Source organism: Myotis davidii, unplaced genomic scaffold, assembly GCF_000327345.1.
Source record: "Myotis davidii unplaced genomic scaffold, ASM32734v1 scaffold897, whole genome shotgun sequence".
In the NCBI taxonomy this organism is placed as follows: domain Eukaryota; kingdom Metazoa; phylum Chordata; class Mammalia; order Chiroptera; family Vespertilionidae; genus Myotis; species Myotis davidii.
This window is the reverse complement of record NW_006289393.1, coordinates 481,882-501,007: the sequence shown is the minus strand read 5'-3', so window position 1 is coordinate 501,007 and position 19,126 is coordinate 481,882. Positions and strand designations below refer to the sequence as shown.

At 40.1% G+C, this 19,126-nt stretch overlaps 1 protein-coding gene across 1 annotated transcript in view; it reads left to right on the top strand.

Moving 5' to 3' along the window:
• Window positions 1-18,253, top strand: part of NCKAP5 (NCK associated protein 5) — a 111,778-nt gene extending 93,525 nt beyond the window's left edge. The window contains exon 6 of the mRNA XM_015562510.1: window positions 17,125-18,253. Within this exon, the coding sequence (XP_015417996.1) occupies window positions 17,125-17,403 (279 nt within the window). The 3' untranslated portion in view covers window positions 17,404-18,253. The remainder of the gene's footprint in view (window positions 1-17,124) is intronic.
• The last annotated feature ends 873 nt before the right edge of the window (window positions 18,254-19,126 follow it).

Below are 19,126 nucleotides of genomic sequence, written 5' to 3'. Positions count from 1 at the left end.
CCATTTGTGTGTGTGGGGGGGGGGGGGGTCCCCAGCCCGACATGCACCCTCTCCAATCCAGGACCCCTCTGGGGATGTCCAACTGCCAGTTTAGACAGTCAGATATTCCTCTTGCAATCCAGACTGCTGGCTTCTAACTGCTCACCTGCTTGCCTGCCTGATTGCCCCTAACTGCTTTGCCTACCAGCCTGATCACTCCTTAACCACTCCCCTGCTAGCCTGATGGATGCCTAACTGCTCCCCTGCTGGCCCGATACACCCAACTGCCCTCCCCTGTTGGCCTGGTCCCCCCCGATTGCCCTCCGTCCCCTAAAGGCCAGGTTGCCCCCAACTGTCCTCCCCTGCCAGCCTGGTTGCCCCAACTGCCCTCCCCTGCTGGCCTGGTTGCCCACAACTGCCCTCCCCTGACAGCCATCTTGTGGTGGCCATCTTGTGACGACATGGGGGTGGCCATCTTGTGACAACATGGGTGCAGCCATCTTGTGACCACATGGGAGCGGCCATCTTGTGCAAAGGCATGATGGTTAATTTGCATATTACCTCTTTATTATATAGGATAACAGAATGTGTCTCCCTGGCTATGGCACTGGCAGCATCCTTTATAATAAAAACTTTCCACTTTCAGGTATCTATAATAATAAAAGCATAATATGCTAATTAGACCTTCTGGATGAAGCTGGGACTGGGAGGGCCAAGCCCCTTGCACAAATTTGTGCATTGGGCCTCTTGTACTTTTATGATGTCCATCATTATCATGATATTGGAGATGTTCCTTTGGGGGGAGAGCGTCCATGAAAAAAAGAAGTATAAACTTTTTCACACTCAGCTGATCCCCCCCAAAAAAAGTTAATTTTATTTTTCTTATAGGAGCAGCCAAAACTCTATCACTTCAAAGTGAAAACATAGCTTATGCTGCTAGAATATACAGATGGTCCCTTCATGCTGGGTTTTCCCTAACTGACTCTAAGCCAGACATAGCGCAACTTGCTGGTCAGATGGGTATCACACATCAGACATGAAATGATGGAAAGAATAGTTCCCCAAAATGGCTAATTTATATTTTAAGCCAAGGGAGCAGTGTACATATGGTTTGCATTCATAACGGTGCCTATAAATTAAAGGCAGAAAAGCTCGATGCCCGTGCTCTCACCAGACAGAATCATTAACCTGACACTCTATTGAACAGATTTAGCAGTTCCTGGCCCAGAACCTGTTCAGTTCCTATTCCTGAATAAAATTTCAGTTAACATTATTATGCTGGAGGAAGAAAGAAACTAAAAACACAGATAAGCACAGTCTACTTAGTTAAGCTAATTAGACAAGCTGATGTCAATGAGCTGGCTTGTTTTCCTGATTCCAGGTCAGTATAAAACTGCAAATTTTAATCTTGGAGAAATTGATCAATATTGATCAAATCTGATGCATGACTCAAGGTGATCAACCTACATTTTAAATTAGGTTTGTGGATCCGTCCACCACTCTGGAAAATGTCCATTTGAAAATTTGTATTTTTTTGACTGTTAAACAACAGTCAAAAAAATACAAATTTTCAAATGGAATTTTCAAGTGATGGCACTACGTTAGAGTTTACAGGAGTCATACATATGTCGTTTGTGTGTTCATATAAAAATTTCACTGCCCGGCTGGCATAGCTCAGTGGTTGAGCATTGACCTATGAATTAGGAGGTCACAGTTTGATTCCTGGTCGGGCTCAATGGGGGTGGGGGGGCACGCAGAAAGCAGCCAATCAGTGATTCTCTCTCATCGTTAATGTTTCTCTCTCTCGCTCTCTCTCTCTCTCTCTCTCTCTCTCGCTCTCGCTCTCCCTTCCTCTCTCTGAAATGAATAAAAACATGTTTAAAAACAAAAAGAATTTTCACCAAAACATAATTACATGCCTTTCCTCTTCCCAAATGCCCTTCTCTACATAGGCCAAGTTTGTGATTGTCTTCCCACATCTCCCCCAGTTTTCTATATCTGGGGACGTTTTCCATCTCTGTGATAAATGGTTTCTCTTTCCTTCTGTCATTTTGATGTAGTCTTTAAATGTCCTCTGTGACCATTGTTTACCTCCGAGCTGAATTATTTTCCCTTCCACAAGGTATATTATTTTCCAGCAACCCTAAGCTTCCTACTGACCTTCTCTCAGCTTGCTTTTTTTTTTCAATAGTCAGCTCATTTTTTCCCTCTGGGTTCAGGGGTTCCAGCAGAGGTCAGTGAAAGTCATCGATCATGGTAAAGGACAGCAGTGTAGTTAATGATACAGTCATAAAAGCACATCTCGACTGAAAACTACTACTTCACCTAATAAAACCAGCTTGCCCCGGGGATCCCGAAGAACCTTCGGGCCCAGGGAAGACACAGAGTGCCCGCGAGTGCCAGTCACATCTCCGGCGTGTGGGTGGATGCAGTGTGGCTCTCTATTACAGATCCGTAGCATTAATTTTTCAGAAGGGCAAGTGAGGAGTAATATGTCCAGTTGAGGTAACAGAGGGAACTGGGCACTGGGAGAAAGTAATTTTCCAAGTTGGAATTTGGCCGGGTTAACAAGGTTAACACCACAGCTCACTAGAAAAGTCTGCAGGGTCTCTAGTGTCTACCAAAGGTCGCGCTCTCTATCTTTATGTCTTATCTGAAAGGGGCTCCACCAGGAATCCAGTCGGAGGTGGCATTAAAGAGAGATTAGCTGGTGCCTCTGGGAAAGAGAAATGACTTCAGCTGCCTCTTTCCCCTCAGGCTGGCCTGCCACCAGCACATATGACTACCAGACTGCAGTGTGCACCAGTCTTACTCCCCCAGCCAGAGCAGACATCACTCTGCCTGTACCCCTCCTTCCTGGGCCCCAGCTTTGCTCAGGAGAGGGAGTGGGGAATCACCCCTTCAGCTTTGACCGAAAGCCCCGGCCTGGCCAGACTGTCTTCCCTGTTTGATTTATCTGCTTCCAAATGGCAACGCTCCCATCTTTCTCATCTGCTAACTCACCTCCCTCCTGTTTTTTCACCCATGGAGAGGTTTCTCTGCCCAATCCAACTCACTGCAATCTATGAATTTTTCTGCATCTTTTCCCTTAATTAATGTTTTAAATTACAAGTGACAAAGCATTTACAAATTTGATTTTTTTTTTCAATTGTTGCTCCCTGCATCTTCTTGGCCCCAATGCACATATGTTCTCTTGAAATCTGCATCATCCTACGTCATGAGAACTGTTGGGTGGTGGCGACACTTCCTCCTAACTTGGGGTGTTTCTCTCCATGAGGAGCGAGCTCCCCAGGACAGCACTCCTGGCTTCTCTGAGCCCCTCTCATTCCCTTCTCAGGAGGAAGAGGGGCGGCTTGTTTAATTAGCAAGTATAGGAGGCAAACAGGGATGACACAGGTCTCCCTCTAGCTCTTCCCACCCTTTCTCTGGGGTCAGGCTGTTCTGTTCCTTCATACTGCAGGGCAGCGACTTCCAGCCTTTTCCATTTCATGGCACACAGACACTGATTACTCAAATGCTGCAGCATGCCAAAACTATGTATTTTTTCTAATCTGACAAAAAAATAGGTATAATTTTGATTCATTTACACTGGATGGCTATTGTTATGTTTGACAATCCAAGGGAAAAGAGGTCAGTGCCCCTGACTAAGTAGTCAGGTGTTGCACGGTTTATAAATTCGTGCAGCACACCAGCGGGAATCACTGCTGTAGGTTTAATGGGTAGACAGCTGCCCCCAACCCAGGAATGCTGGTTACTAAGCCTGCCTATTTCTGGAGACCAGTGACAGGAAACCCACTTCTTTGTGATAGAAACCTCATTCTTCAACATAAGCTTTCCCAATAGGAAAGCACATATTTTAACCTCCCATCAGCCTTTTTCTTTCATCTTATCCAATTCATTTAGAACTGGGGAAGAGAGTTATTATTCTGCCACCTCAAATTCCAATAATAGATGCACAGAAGGCACTAATTAAGACTATTTTAGAGTCAAAGAGCTTTACAGAACAGGAAAAGTCTAAAAAACGTCAATGTGAAGAAACTCAGGCCCTAGCTGGTTTGGCTCAGTAGTTAGAGCATCTACCTTCAAACTGATGGGTCCTGGGGTTGAATCTGGTCTAGGGCACATGCTCGGATTGCGGGCTTGATCCCCAGTAGGGGGTGTGCAGGAGGTAGCCGATCAATGATTCTCTCTCATCATTGAAGTTTCTATCTCTCCCTTTCCTCTCCTCTCTGAAATCAATAAAAATATATTTTTTAAAAAACCTCAGGTTCAGAGGGGTTACACAGCCAATTAGCAGGGGCTGACCACTGGTTTCCAAATATCTGGTCTAGTGGTTAAGATTCCAAGTTCTGTAGTCACAACGCTTCTTCTTAAACCCTGACTCCCTAACTTATTGGCCCTGTGTAATGTGGCCTAATATTTAAACCTCTTTACCCTGTATTTTCCCATTTGTATAATGGGACGAGAAAAGTACTATCTGGGGTTACTGTAAGGATTAAATGAGATAATTCGTGAAAGGAATTCAACCCAGTGCCAGGCATGCAGTGAAAAAACCTTACAAATGTGGTTATTTCCTGCCACATATTCCTGAACTGACTGGCAGTGACCCTCTATTGCAATAGAGAAATAAGACATTTTGTTGATGAAGATATGTTTACATTAGTTTGTGCTAACAGCTCAGTCCTCGTTGTAAGTATGCGTGCCCAGCTGAGGAATGATGCTGCCTGAATTTCACAAGTAAATTTGAATCTCTTCCTGACATTATACAGTAGACATACTAACCAATATTTTCAAGATATAATCAACTGATGGAAATGTCTTTGAAATCATGAAAGAGGAGCCTTCATCATGGAACAATAATTCATTGCACTATGTCATGGACCTGCTATTTGTCTCTCTCCTACTGTGGGCTAGAGTTTCTGGCTGTACATATATAAAAACTGTTTGAAGCTGATATTGTTATGCATATACATATATTTTTGGTTTATCACCTGAGTTTTTCTGTATCCCCTTATGTAGCCTCCCCATCTTTTCCTGTGGCAAGAGTGCATTTTGCCTTCTATTTTATCCTTCCTGGTGTTCAGGCTATTGGTCCTGGCAGAATCTCTACTCCATGATTTTGTTGACTGTGGAGGAAAATGGTATGCATTTTCAAGAGGTTGAAAATTAAGGAACCAAATTTCCAGGTCTAATTTCACCTGAATTTGAATTTGTGTGAACTGCAAATTCCATAAATACCCCATGTAGAGTACAGCTGACATCAGCCGCCCTCGCCTTCTAGGCTGATGTAAGAGCAGTGAGATCAGGATGGAAAAACTCTTTGGAAATAATAGTTATTTATTATTTATAGCCCAGGTTACAAATTATTTATAACCCCAGGTTATAAACTGGGCTGATACTTTCCTGAGTCTGGTTGGGGCTCTTTGAAACCCATGGGATAGGCATATCTTTATCTTTGTTTCTGTCTGTGGTGATTCTGTCCATTATAGAATCTCAAAGGGCAATTGACAGACTATCTGGGCAACTGCTGGGCCTGAGTGGACTGCAGGATGGTCGACAGATGCAATAGAAATTTCTTAGAATGCCTCCCCTCTTACCTACCATACATCTTAGTCTTATCCCCCTTTAAAATCCTTCCAACTGCCCCCTCTACTGTGAAACTTCCTCTGAGAATATCAAGAACACAATAAAATTATTCACACAGAGCCAAATAGTACACGGGCTTGATCAATTGGCTATGTGACTACACTGAATTAAGGTATAATTGTCAAGGGAATTCTGGAGGATATGTCCCTATCTGGTTCTTGCTTGAATTATCGCTAATAATGCCATGATTACACTAAAGACAGGAAACTATCTTAAGAATATGCAGAGCTATTTATTTAAAACTAGATGCCTGTTGCAGGAAGAGATTCATGCAATAGGCCTTCCCTTCCCTTGGCTGCTGGCACCAGTTTTCCTCTGGCACCTGGGACCCAGGCCTTCGCTCTGGCTGGGCTCCGGCCAGAGCCCCCCACAGCCGTCAGGCCTCCTGGCTCCGCTGATCCCGGGGCTGTGAGGCCTCGCTGCTCGGTCGGCTTCAGATAAATTTGGCTTTGCTCCACCGCTTGGAGCCTACATATGCAAATTAACTGCCATCTTTGTTGGTGGTTAATTTGCATATCGTCCTGATTAGCCAGTGGGCAGTGTAGCAAAGGTACGGTCAATTACCCTTTTTGTCTTTTATTAGATAGGACTAGAAAATATAATCTCACCTGCCCTGTTTAGCCCTCCTTTTGTTCTCAAGTGCAATGAAAAGTCCACCAAAAAAGTGAACTGTACAACTGTTGCCACCTATAGGTGACAACTGTAGTATATGAATTTTATCATAATTCTGATGAAGCATACTATTTGAAGGAAATGAAGCATAGTATATGAAGGAAATAAAGATGTTTTATGGAACCTACATAATCATCATCAAACATGAATCTTTCCTGGGTTACTAATGTTGTTGTTCTGTAATTCTTATTTTAGATGCTCCCCTTAAAGATAATATTGGTTGATATTTGTTTACTTATTTTCCAAGATAAAGTTAAAAACTTGGAGTCTGTAGGCAGACTGGCTCGGTCCAAGTCCAGACTCTACTACGTTCTGCTACATAGGTTTAAACAAGTTATTTAAGTTCCTCAAATGGAGGAACCTATATGCCTATAAATGGAGATACTAAACAGATCTACCCATAGAATTGATGTGAGGATGAAAACAGATAATCCATGCAACATGCTTAGCAGAGAGTCTGCATAGAACAAACACTAAATTAAATGTTAACTGTTATTACCATGATTAGTTTGCAAAGCAACTTTGCACACAGTTGCTGCCAATTAATGAGCACTCTTTTGTTTTCATTCAATATACTAAATCATTAGCACATTACTGTTTGACTCAATTATTTTATATATTTTATATTTTAAATTTAAATATTATTTGACTTCAAATATTTAAAAATACCTGCTACCTGACAAGACACTGTTGAGGCTAGTTTGGTATGTTTCTAATTGCAGGCAGGGAAATAAGCTACTTTAGCGTTTTTGTACCTAATGGGCAGGACCACTGAAAAACCCAAGCCAACCAGGTGAGACTCTGCTGAGGCTAGAAAGCTGAATCCATCATCAAGTGTCCATTGAGAATCTACTAATGACTTAGCACTAGGTTAGGCCAGCAATTTTCATCCTTTTTCATCTCATGGCACACGTAAACTAATTACTAAAATTCTGTAGCACACACAAAAAAATGTATTTTTTGCCAATCTGACAAAAAAATAGATATAATTTTGATTTATTCACACCGGGTGGCTATTGTTGTGTTGGCTGTTGTCATTTTTTAATTTGACAATCTAAGAGAAAAGAGGTCAGTGCCTCTGACTAAACTAGAGGCCTAGTGCATGAAATTCATGCACGGGGGTAGGGGGAGTCCCTTAGCCCGGCCTGCACCTCTCCAATCTGGGACCCCTCAGGGGATGTCTGACTGCTGGTTTAGGCCCAATTCCTGTGGGATTGGGCCTAAACCAGCAGTCGGACATCCCTCTCACAATCCGGGACTGCTGGCTCCTAACTGCTCGCCTGCCTGCCTGCCTGATTGCCCCTAACCGCTTCTGCGTACCAGCCCGATCACCCCGTAACCACTCCCCTACCAGCCTGATCAACGCCTAACTGCTCCCCTGCTGGCCCAATCGCCCCTAACTGCCCTCCCCTGCCAGCCTGGTCCCCCCTAACTGCCCTCCCCTGCAGGTCTGGTCCACCCCAAATGCCCTCCCCTGCTGGCTTAGTCAGCCTTAACTGCCCTCCCCTGCTGGTCTGAGCGCACACAACTGCCCTCCTCTGCCAGCCATCTTGTGGCCACATGGGGGCGGCCATCTTGTGCAAGGGCATGATGGTCAATTTGCATATTACCTCTTTATTATATAAGATGGTCAGGTGTTGCATGTTTTAAAAATTCTTGCAGCACACAAGTTGAAAATCACTGGGGTAGGCATTTATGGAAAAATCTGGCAGGGGGTCTGGTAGGACACAAACAAGGAATATAAAATATGATCTCTAGCTCAAAAGTCAAAACAATGCAAAATTCCAATTTGGCTTAAATAGTAGGGGTTTTTTGTTATTATTGTTTCATTTTTATCTTAATATTAGAGCCTCGGTGCATGAAATTCATGCACTGGGCTGGGGGATTCCTCAATCTGGCCTGTGGCTTCTCACAGTCCAGGACCCCTCAGGGGATATCCGACTGCTGTCTTAGGCCTGCTCCCCTAAGCCAGCGGGTAGACATCTCTCTCGCAGTCCAGGACCCCTCGCTCCTTACTGCCCACCTGCTCACTACTCCTTTCCGCTCAGCTCACTGCTCGTTAGTACTGCCACAGAGGCAGGAGAGGCTCCTGCTACCTCCACTGCACTTGCTAGCTGTGAGCCTGGCTTCTGGCTGAGCGGCGCTCCCTCAGTGGAAGCGCACTGACCACCAGGGCTGAGCTCCTGCATTGACGTCTGCCCCCTGGTGATCTGTGTGCATCATAGCAACCGGTCGTTGTGGTCATTCTACCATAACAGTAGCTTAGGCTTTTATTATATAGATAATTAAAAATCAAAGATTTTAAAAATAGCAAATATTGTTCTAGATTTATGGTCTCACTTTAAAATCAAAAGATAAAGACCCATGTTTCTGGACAGCAGCTATAAGCTAAATTTAAGTACAGGAATATCTTGTTTTATTGCACTTCACAAATATTGCATTTTTTACAAATTGAAGGCAAGAGACTCCACCAGCAAAGAGATTATGACTCACTTTGTTGTGATAGTCTTGAACTGAACTCACAATATCTCACAGGATTTACCTCTAGCTGCTCCTCCCTTTAAACTAGGCACCTGCTAATGGGCTGACCACAGTCCTCATCATTCCCTATCGCTCCCCAACACTGCGGCTGACTGCCAGTTGGCCCTCATCGTCACTCTTGTGCAGGAGAGAGATGAGTACAGAAATATTTTTTTTACTATAAGAACTCTTGATGCCCGAGACTAGAGTCACATCTTGACAGCTCTTGTCCTGGTGTGCTAGAGTTCTCAGAGAGAATCTGCTGGTCTCGGTTCACTGGCGAACGCAGTAAGTGCCCCCGGTAGTGCCCAGATCAGAAACAGGGGGAATAAAGAACTCTTGTTGTAATCACCTTTCTTCAAAACTGAAAATAAAAAATAAAAATACTGGGAAGACCATGTGATTTTTCTTACAGCCTATTTCCGTCACCTTCCTGGCCAATGTAGGTGCTATATTTAATTGAATAATATTGCTATAATTAATTGAAGAAACAAACCTACAAGCATGAAGCATTTAGAAAGCATGATGCATGCTTTGTGTCCAATAGGCAGTGAGTGTTTTAATGATAACTACATCTCTGTCCTCATCTCTACCTAATACATTGTTATACTTTTCACATCCTTTCCAAGACTACAAATTCTTTTAGGCTAGTGATTCTCAAATTTTAACATGTTTGAGAATCACCTGATGAACTTCTTAAACTTTGGCTGAGCCTTAGCATTTCTGATGTAGGAAATCTGGGTGGGGTTAGAAATTTGCATTTCTAACAAGCTCTGAAGTTATACTGTTGTTGGCCTGGGGAACACAGTTTGAGAATCACTGTTCTAGAATAAGAACTCTGTCCTACTATTATTCTTTATTGTACTATTGAGTATCTATTACTATGTATCAGGATCTTAGGGTATTGTATTTCTAATATGTCAATCCTGAAATACAGGTGTGTCTTCTCACCATTTACACCTGAGGAAGCATGCTCCTGGGCACTGACCCAGCCCATGAAAGGGAAAACCTGAGTGAGATTCAGGCTCAAGTCTGTCTGCCTCCAGGGCCCAACTTGCCTCCACAGGATGCAGTTTTACTCAGTTTTATATCCTCAGTTTCAAAACCTTTCACCTGCCTCATCATAGAATTTCTAATAAATGTTTATTGAATAAATTTGAATCCACACTGACCAGAAATAGTCAAGGAAAATGCTTGTGGTTCTTGAATGAAGAAAAAGTGGGAAGATATTCAGGTGAGGAGAAAATCATATTGAATGCCCTTTATTTACCCAAAGTTAGTATAATCAAAGCACTTCCAACTTTCTCAATGTGTTTTAGTATCGTACTATATAATTCTTTGTTTAAAAAGCCTAAAAATTGATGTGACATGAATAGGGACTTTTGCATATAGTTAATCCTAACTCTGGAGCCACTCTTCTGTAATCAGCTAGGAATCTATTCCTCAGCCTACCTATGGTTGCAAGGTAGCCACCTGAGACTGAAAATTAGCTTCGTAAGCCATGCACCTGCACGTCGATAGTATAATAAGATAAGCACCACTTCAAGGATGATTTTTCAAGTATTCTCATAGAATTATGCCATTTTCCATAGCAGAGAGAGAAACTCTGAGCCTGCTCTTAGAATATTGAAGCGGTCCACTTCCGTACCTTTTTTTAATTCTCCTTCCATTAAATATTTAACATGTGACTATATAAAAAATAAAATGGCAATAAATAAGTACCTATCAATAAGAACCTTAAATATAAACAGATAAATGGTCCAGACAAAAGGCATAGGATAGCTGAATGGATAAGAAAACATGACCCAGGTATATGCTGTCTCTAAGAGACCCACCTCAGAACAAAAGTTCCACACAGACTGGGAATGAAGGGATGTAAAAAATATTCCATGTCAATGGAAATGAAAAAAAAAAGAGGTGTAGCAATACTTACATTGACAAAATAGACTTTAAAACAAAGGCCATTACAAGAGACAAAGGATGTCACTACATAATACTAAAGGGATTGATCCAACAAGAGAATATAACCCTGGTAAACATGGTAAACATATGTGCACCCAAAATAGGAGCACCTAAATATATTTTTAAAATCTTGGTGGACATTAAGGGGGAGGCTGACAGCAAGCAATACAGGCATAGTAGGGGATTTTAACAACCCATTGTCATCATTGGATAGATCATCCAGACAAAGATAAACAAGGAGCCCTGGCTGGGGTAGCTCAGTTGGCTAGAGTGTCATCCCCATTACCAAGGTTGCAGATCCAATCCCCTGTCAGGGCACATATTAGAATCAATGAGTGAATGCATAGATGGATGGAACAGGAGATTGATGTTCCCTGTCTCTCGCAAATAAATTTTTAAAAAATCTACAGGTCAACAGCAATCTTAAACAACACATTGGATTGGATGGTTTAAATTAATATTTTCAGAACATTTAATCCCAAAGCAGCAGAATATACATTCTTCTCAAGTGCACATGGGATATTAGCAAAGGTAGATCACATGTTAGGACACAAAATAAGTCTTAAGAAATTCAAGAAGATTGAAATCATATCAAGCATATTCTCTGACAGCAATGGTATACTAGGTGTACCGGTTAATAATAGCAGATTTTGTAATCAAAGAAAACATGATGATTTCAAGAGATACATCAAAAGTGCTTTATTCAAAATAATGTCCATCACTACCTACACATTTCCCCCATCTTTCAAGTAATTTGTGGATACCGTCCCAATAGAACTTTTCTTGTTTTGAGGCAAATCATTCAGAAACCAAATTTTCCACTTCTTCCTACGTTTTGAAGTGCTGCTCAGAAAGTGTGTGTGTCATCGATCAGAACAAGTGCTAATCTGAAGGAGCAAGGTCTGGTGAATACGGCGGGTGGGTTAATACTTCCCAGGCAAGATCGTTTAACATGTTTTTAACTGGTTTTGAATGTGTGATAGTGTGTCATCATGAAGCAAAATTACTTTGCTGTGTCTTCTGGCCCATTCTGTTGGTTTTACGATCAAAGCGAGGTTCAAATTGATTGTTGTCGGTAGGGATCAGTATTAACGGTTTCACTTCGTGGTTCTCAACCTTCCTAATGCCACGACCCTTTAATACAGTTCCTCATGTTGTGGTGACTCCAACCATAAAATAATTTTCGTTGCTACTTCATAACTGTAACTTTGCTACTGTTACGAGTCGTAATGTAAATATCTGATATGCAGGATGTATTTTCATAATTTGGGATTCTCAAAATAAATTCACTTTTCATCATCAGTCACAAAAAAGGCTTTCTTTCGTGCTGTTGAAGCAACATTTTACTGATGACTTTCGGTTTTCCATTTGTCTTTCGTTCAGTTGATGTGGCACCCATTTTCCTTCCTTTAAAACCTCTCCATTGCGTGTAAATGATCAGAAATTGTTTGCTGAGCAACGTTTACTCTTTCTGCAAGTTGTTTTTGAGTTTGACACGCATCTTCATCCAATAATGCTTGTAATTGTTGATCTTCAGACTTTTTTGGTTGACCTGGACGTCTTTGTCATTCACATCGAAATCACCACTTTTAAAGCATTTAAACAAGCATTCACAAGTATTTTGAGATGGAGCCTGTTCACCATAAGCTTCCTGAAGTATTCAGTAGCACTTAAAGTAATGAATTAAAACTTCCCGCAAATGCATTTTTTTGGCATAAAATTTGACATTTTTAAGTGTAAAAATGTCTATGATGTTAACACCTTCAGCAAATTTGACAAATGAAGTTTTGAAGCTTTTGTCAATATAACAAAATAGCATACATATCAAATCGCATATATATCAATATATGTGTAACTCCATCAATTGAAAAAAATCTGCATTATTAACCAGTACACCTAGTAAAACCAGAAACCAAGTACAGTTAAAAAACAAAAACAAAAAACAAACAAACAAAAAAACCCCTGAAAAACATTTAAATATACAGAGGCTAACTAGCATGTTATTAAACAATGAATGGGTTAACAATGAGATCAAGGAAGAAATAAAAAATTATTGGAAACAAATGAAAATGAATATACCAACAACCCAAAATCCATGGACCACATCAAAAGCAGTCCTGCAAGGGAAGTTCATAGCACTACAGGCCTTCCTCAAGAAGTAAGAAAAATCTTAAACAACCTAACTCTACACCAAAAGGAACTAGAAAAAGAACAATAAATAAAGCCCAGAGTAAGTACAAGGATGGAAATAATAAAGATCAGAACAGAAACAAATGACACAGAAACTAAAAAAAAAAAAAGATCACTGAAGCTAAGAGCTGATTATTTGAAAAGGTAAACAAGATTGACGAACCCTTAACCAGACTTATCAGAAAAAAAGAGAGAGGACACAAATATATAAAATCAGAAATGAAAGGGGAAGTATAACAAACAACATCACAGAAATACAAAGATTGTAAAAAAAAATACTGTGAACAATTATATGCTAATAAATTGGACAACCAGGGTGAAATGGACATATACCTAGAAAAATACAAAAATACAATCTTCCAAAATTGAATCAGAAAAATTGATAGAAAAGCCCAGAGTAAGTACAAGGATGGAAATAATAAAGATCAGAACAGAAACAAATGACACAGAAACTAAAAAAAAAAAAAGATCACTGAAGCTAAGAGCTGATTATTTGAAAAGGTAAACAAGATTGACGAACCCTTAACCAGACTTATCAGAAAAAAAGAGAGAGGACACAAATATATAAAATCAGAAATGAAAGGGGAAGTATAACAAACAACATCACAGAAATACAAAGATTGTAAAAAAAAATACTGTGAACAATTATATGCTAATAAATTGGACAACCAGGGTGAAATGGACATATACCTAGAAAAATACAAAAATACAATCTTCCAAAATTGAATCAGAAAAATTGATAGACTGATATCAGCTAATGAAATTGAAGCAGTAATTAAAAAACTCCCAGTAAACAGAAGTCCTGGACCAGATGGCTTCACAGACAAATTTTACTAAACATTTAAAGAAGAATTAACACATATTCTTCTCAAATTATTCCAAAAATTTCAAGAGGAGGGAAGACTTCCAAGTTCTTTTTAAAAAGCCAGCATTATCCTAATTCCAAAACCAGATAAAGACATTACAAAGAAAGAAAAGTATAGGCCAATATCCCTGATGCACATAGATACTAAAATTCTCAAAAAATATTACCAGACTGGATCCAGCAACACATTAAAAAGATCATACACTATGATGAAGTGGCATTTATTCCAGGAAGGCAAGGTTGGCATAATATTGCAAATCAATAAATGTGATACATCACATAAACAAAATGAAGGACAAAAATCACATGATCATATCAATAGATGAGAAAAAGCATTTGATGAAATCCAACACCCACTTATGATAAAATGCTTAGCAAAATGGGAATGGAGGAACATAACATAATAAAAGCCATATATGACAGACCTACAGTCAACGTCATGCCCAGGTTTTGGGTTGACCTCTAGTAGAGGGCTTGAGGGAGGCAGCCAATTAATGATTCCCTCTCATCATTGATGTTTATATCTCTCTCCCTTTCCTTTTCTCTCTGAAATCAATAAAAATATATATATTTTAAAAAGTATAAACTCAAAATGGATAAAAGACTTAAATGTAAGTCGTGAAACCATAACAAATTCAAACTAAACATGGGCAGTAAAATCTCAGACATCTCTGGTAGCAATATTTTTACCAATATATCTCCTGAGGCAAGGAAAACAAGGGGATAAAATGGAACTTCATCACACTAAAAAGCTTTGCATAGAGAAAACAAACAAACCTCAACAAAATGAAAAGGGAACTCACTGGGAGAACATAAGAACATATTAGACAATGATACATTTGGTAAGGGGTTAATTTTTAAAATATATAAAGAACTTATAGTATTCAACATCAAGAAGATAAACAATTCCATTTTAAAAATGGCAAAGGACCTGGATAGACATGTCTCTAAAGCAGACATACAGATGGCCAATAGACATATGAAAAAATGCTCAACATCACTAATCACAGCTGCCAGAATGAGATATCACTACAATGAGATATCACCTCACACCTGCCAGAATGGCTATCATCAATAAATCAACAAACAACAAATGATGGTGAGGATGTAGAGTAAAGGGAACTCTCATATACTGCTGGTGGGAATGCAGACTGGTGCAGCCACTGTGGAAACAGTATGGAGTTTCCTCAAAAAATTCAAAATGGAACTTACTTCTGAACCAGCAATTCCACTTCTGGGAATATATTCTAAGAAACCCAAAACACTAATTCGAAAGAATATATGCACCCCTATGTTCACTGCAGCATCATTTACAGTAGCCAAGACCTGGAAATAGCCCAAGTGCCCATCAGTAGACTGTTGGATAAAGAAGCTTTGGTACACTTACACATGGAATACTATGTGGTCATAAAAAAGAATAAAATCCTATCTTTTCCAACAGGATGGGTAGACCTGGAGATGATTATGCCAAATGAAATAAGCCAGTCAGGGAAAGACAAGTGTCATATGATTTCACTCATATGTGGAATCCAATGAACAAAATAAACTGACAGAATAGAAAGAGAGGCATGGATACATGAATAAACTGACAGCTGTCAGAGGGAGAAGGATTGGAGGACTGAATGAAAAAGGGTGAAGGAATGAGTCAAAAAAAAAAAAAAAACCCTATACATAATACCTAGACAGACAACAGTGTGGTGATAGCCAGAGAGAAAGGAAGGGTCGGGGAGCCTGACCTGGGCAAAAGGTGGGTTAATGGGGATGGAAATGAACTTTGCTTGGGGCGATGGTCACAAGATGCAGTGTGTAGGCGATGTTTTGTTTAGTTGTACAATTGAAACCTGTATGGTTTTGTGAACCAGTATCATCCCAATAAATTCAACTCAACAAATAAAAAATAAACTATTTAACATGCAAGAATCATGGTCATTGGCTGTGTTCGTTTTCCCCTGAATCAGAAAGCAATTTCCTCATTTCACCTCTGTATGTCCATTGTGACAATGTAGGGATGGGCTGAGGAAACAAAGGCACATGTGAGAGCCTTGGACAGCAGTGGGACAGAAGGGTTGGCAAGTTAAGTGGAATATTGGGGTGGTAAAATGAAAAAATACAGGTCATTTTGTCTGTTATTATGTAAGAACATGGCAAAACGAGAGCATGGATGCCAGCCAGGCCAGAATTCAAGGCCTGTTCTCTTTCACTTGCTTAGTGACCTTGGGCAAGTGACCCTGTCACTCTGAGCCTTGTTTGCCTCCTTAAAATGGGGAAGTGGCACTTGCAGGTTTGTGAAAGGCTTGTAGATGAAATGTGTCCGGTGTCTTTTACAGAGTGGGTGGTTAGTAAATGATGGCTCTCGTCATCATCTCTGAACCCTGTCTGTACTTCTTCCTAGGTTAGGGTGGAATTTTTGCCCGAAAGAGAAAAAGGTGAGAAATGAGTTAGTAGCTCAGCCACCTCCACACCGTTGCTTTTGGCATCTGGACCATCTCTCCTCCCACCTCAGACCTTAGGAGCCACTTGAGCAGCTGAATATAGTGATGTTCATAGGGTTAAACCTGCAATAATTACTAAATCTGACTGCCATGTTTTATAAAGTTCTAGAGACTACCAGTGACATCCTAAAAATATTAAATTGGTGTTACTAGAACCTCCTGGAGGAGTGTGGTTACTAAGGTACAGACTATTAGCATGAATTTTAAGCCCTTGGGCCTTCTAGGATCTACTAGTATGCCCACTGGCCTGGAAATCTCTTTCAAATATCTTAAGACTGGTAAAGGGACCAAATACAAACATGGCAGCGCTTCTGATGAGTTTAACATATACTTAAATTTCTAGGCAATTTAAGGGATCGTGTATTTCTGTTTGTTTGTTTGTTCTGTTTTTACATATAATCATAATTTCTGGCTGAAATTCAACCCCTGTCCATACTTAGCAACAGGATAGCTAATACTATTTAGTAAGAAACGGGAGTAGTCTGAAACTCTGATTAAGAAAAATAAGGCACTTTACCTGAACAAATTTCAAATGGATCCATTTAAAATGAAACTAAATGGCACTTAACTGGTTTGCAAATTGGGACCTATTCATCTCAGGAAAAATGATTCAAGTCTTAATTTATCCCTAAAATTGGCTTTATTATTACATGTAATTATACTAGAAGCTTGTTAAAGACTTGTAGCTTCTCTCTATCCCTTTAAACTGCACTTTATACAGACAATAATTGAATATTGGATAGAAGAACTTGATTTCCAAAGAAATATGTTTCTAATATTTTCCTCTTTTCATTGCAGAAATTGAAACAAGTTGAAGAAACAAAAGAGGATCCTGAGAATAGATTATCTAAAATTTCCCTGGAGTCGTTCAATAAATATAACAGCAATACTGTGATTTTATTAGAAAAAGACAACTCTCCGAACAAGGTTGAAGGACGGAAGGAAGAAAAGGAAAAAAATGAAGAGGCATCTTTGAGTAGCTCAGACCGGCCTGGGGTAGACAATTTGGAATCTTTGAGTGATTCCTTATATGACAGCTTCTCTTCCTGTGCGAGTCAGGGTTCGAATGATGCATAAAGGACTTTTCCCCCTCAGTGAGCTGGAAATGGAGCACTTAAGAGTCAGGGGTTGGGAGGGGCAGGTAGAGATGACAACAGTAAACTATTACAACACCAGAGCCTGCGTTTTCAGGTTCACAGCAAGCAACCCACTGGAGCTTTCTTCTCTGACAGAGCAATAAAGATAGATTCCATGTGCTGTGTGTCATAAGGATTAAAAGTAAACACACCCATGATACAGAAGTCTTAATTTTGCACTTTTTAAAATATTTATACAGAAGTTGTAAATTTTTTGGAAAAGAAGTTATATTTGTAGCAAAAATAAATAAATGGAATCCGCGCCATGCTCTTGAAATGATGTACTAAGTCTTTTAGAAGTTGATGATAATATATTTTTTAAAATTCCAGCTAAAGTTTTTGTCCAGTTCATCATCTTAGTGCTTAAATTGTTTGTGGGTACACTCTGAAAACCTAAAACAGGGCCTGCAAAAACAAACAAACAAACAAAAAAACAGAGACTAATTATAATCTCCAACTGCCAATCTTGATTTGATATAAACTTTAATTCTAGTGCAATTTCAAAATTGCTGCCAGAACTATCCAGGCTTAGTGATAAGTATAATTCTGCTTCTACTGAGAAGTGTAAAGAGTACTGAAGTGTGCCACTGATCCGTGGGGATGCGTATCAGAAGTGACCTAATTCTGTTTTCAATAGCAGATCTTCTTTCCAAACATTTCCTTACATCCTCCTCTACTGCGTCCTTCACTATGATGCAGAACATTTTGGTTGATTTTTATTTTCCAGCTCTTTTTATTAAAATCTGGGCAGTCTAGAATGAAAGCAAATTTCTATTTACGATGTTCACTTTTTTAAAAGAAAAAATTAATGGTTGGTGCTATGAAAAATTCTTACTTTTTAATATCCTTTTTTTCTACAAAGCGTTTATATGTAAGGATACATTCTATTTTAAAGGTTATGCGTATTTTTTCTAGATGTGAACTATTTATAATTGTTTTTTGTACAGGAGCTTTGTAAACTAGGCATAATAGAAATATTTTTAGACTGTATAATTACTTTAGTACACACCTATTTCTTTAAAGACTATTGTATGATCAGTGTTATGGGGTAAATTTGTGCAATTTGTTATATTTGAATTTTGTTGTCTTAAATGAAAATTATGTAACGTGTCATTCATTGTCTTTGAGACCTTTAAAAAAATTTTTGTTTCATTTCTGAATAAAAGTCCTATCACAATGAACCCGTGAAAGCTTACAGGAACTTGTTCAAGGAGCCTTTGGCCCAGTGTAGTTGTTGGGATCTCACAGGTGCTCCCAGAATGAATTGCCCAAGGAATAAATAAACCGGCCCTCCGCTCCCCAGATAGTAATTCAGCCAGTTGTCAGATCCGAGTCTGCAGGCAAAGGAGTACTGGTCAAAGCATTTCAGTCTCCCCAGGGGTTAACCGGCGAGAAGAGAAAGGAAGAGGGGTGCAGAAGGCGAGGAGGGGAGGGAGATAGGGACTGCTCTGCAGAGGAATGACAAGGAAGTCCTGGAAGCCCATTTCCAGCCCGCTCTGACGGCCGGATGGGGAAATGAAAGATCCGCGTCCCGGCCTGCGAGAGCTCCTCCCGGAGGTGGCCGGGAAGGTGAAGAGCGGCAACGCGTCTGAAACTATTTCCACAGAAAGGGGTGCTCCCTAGGGATTTGGGGTGCAGGCGGGAACTGCGGGGGTGGGGGCGGG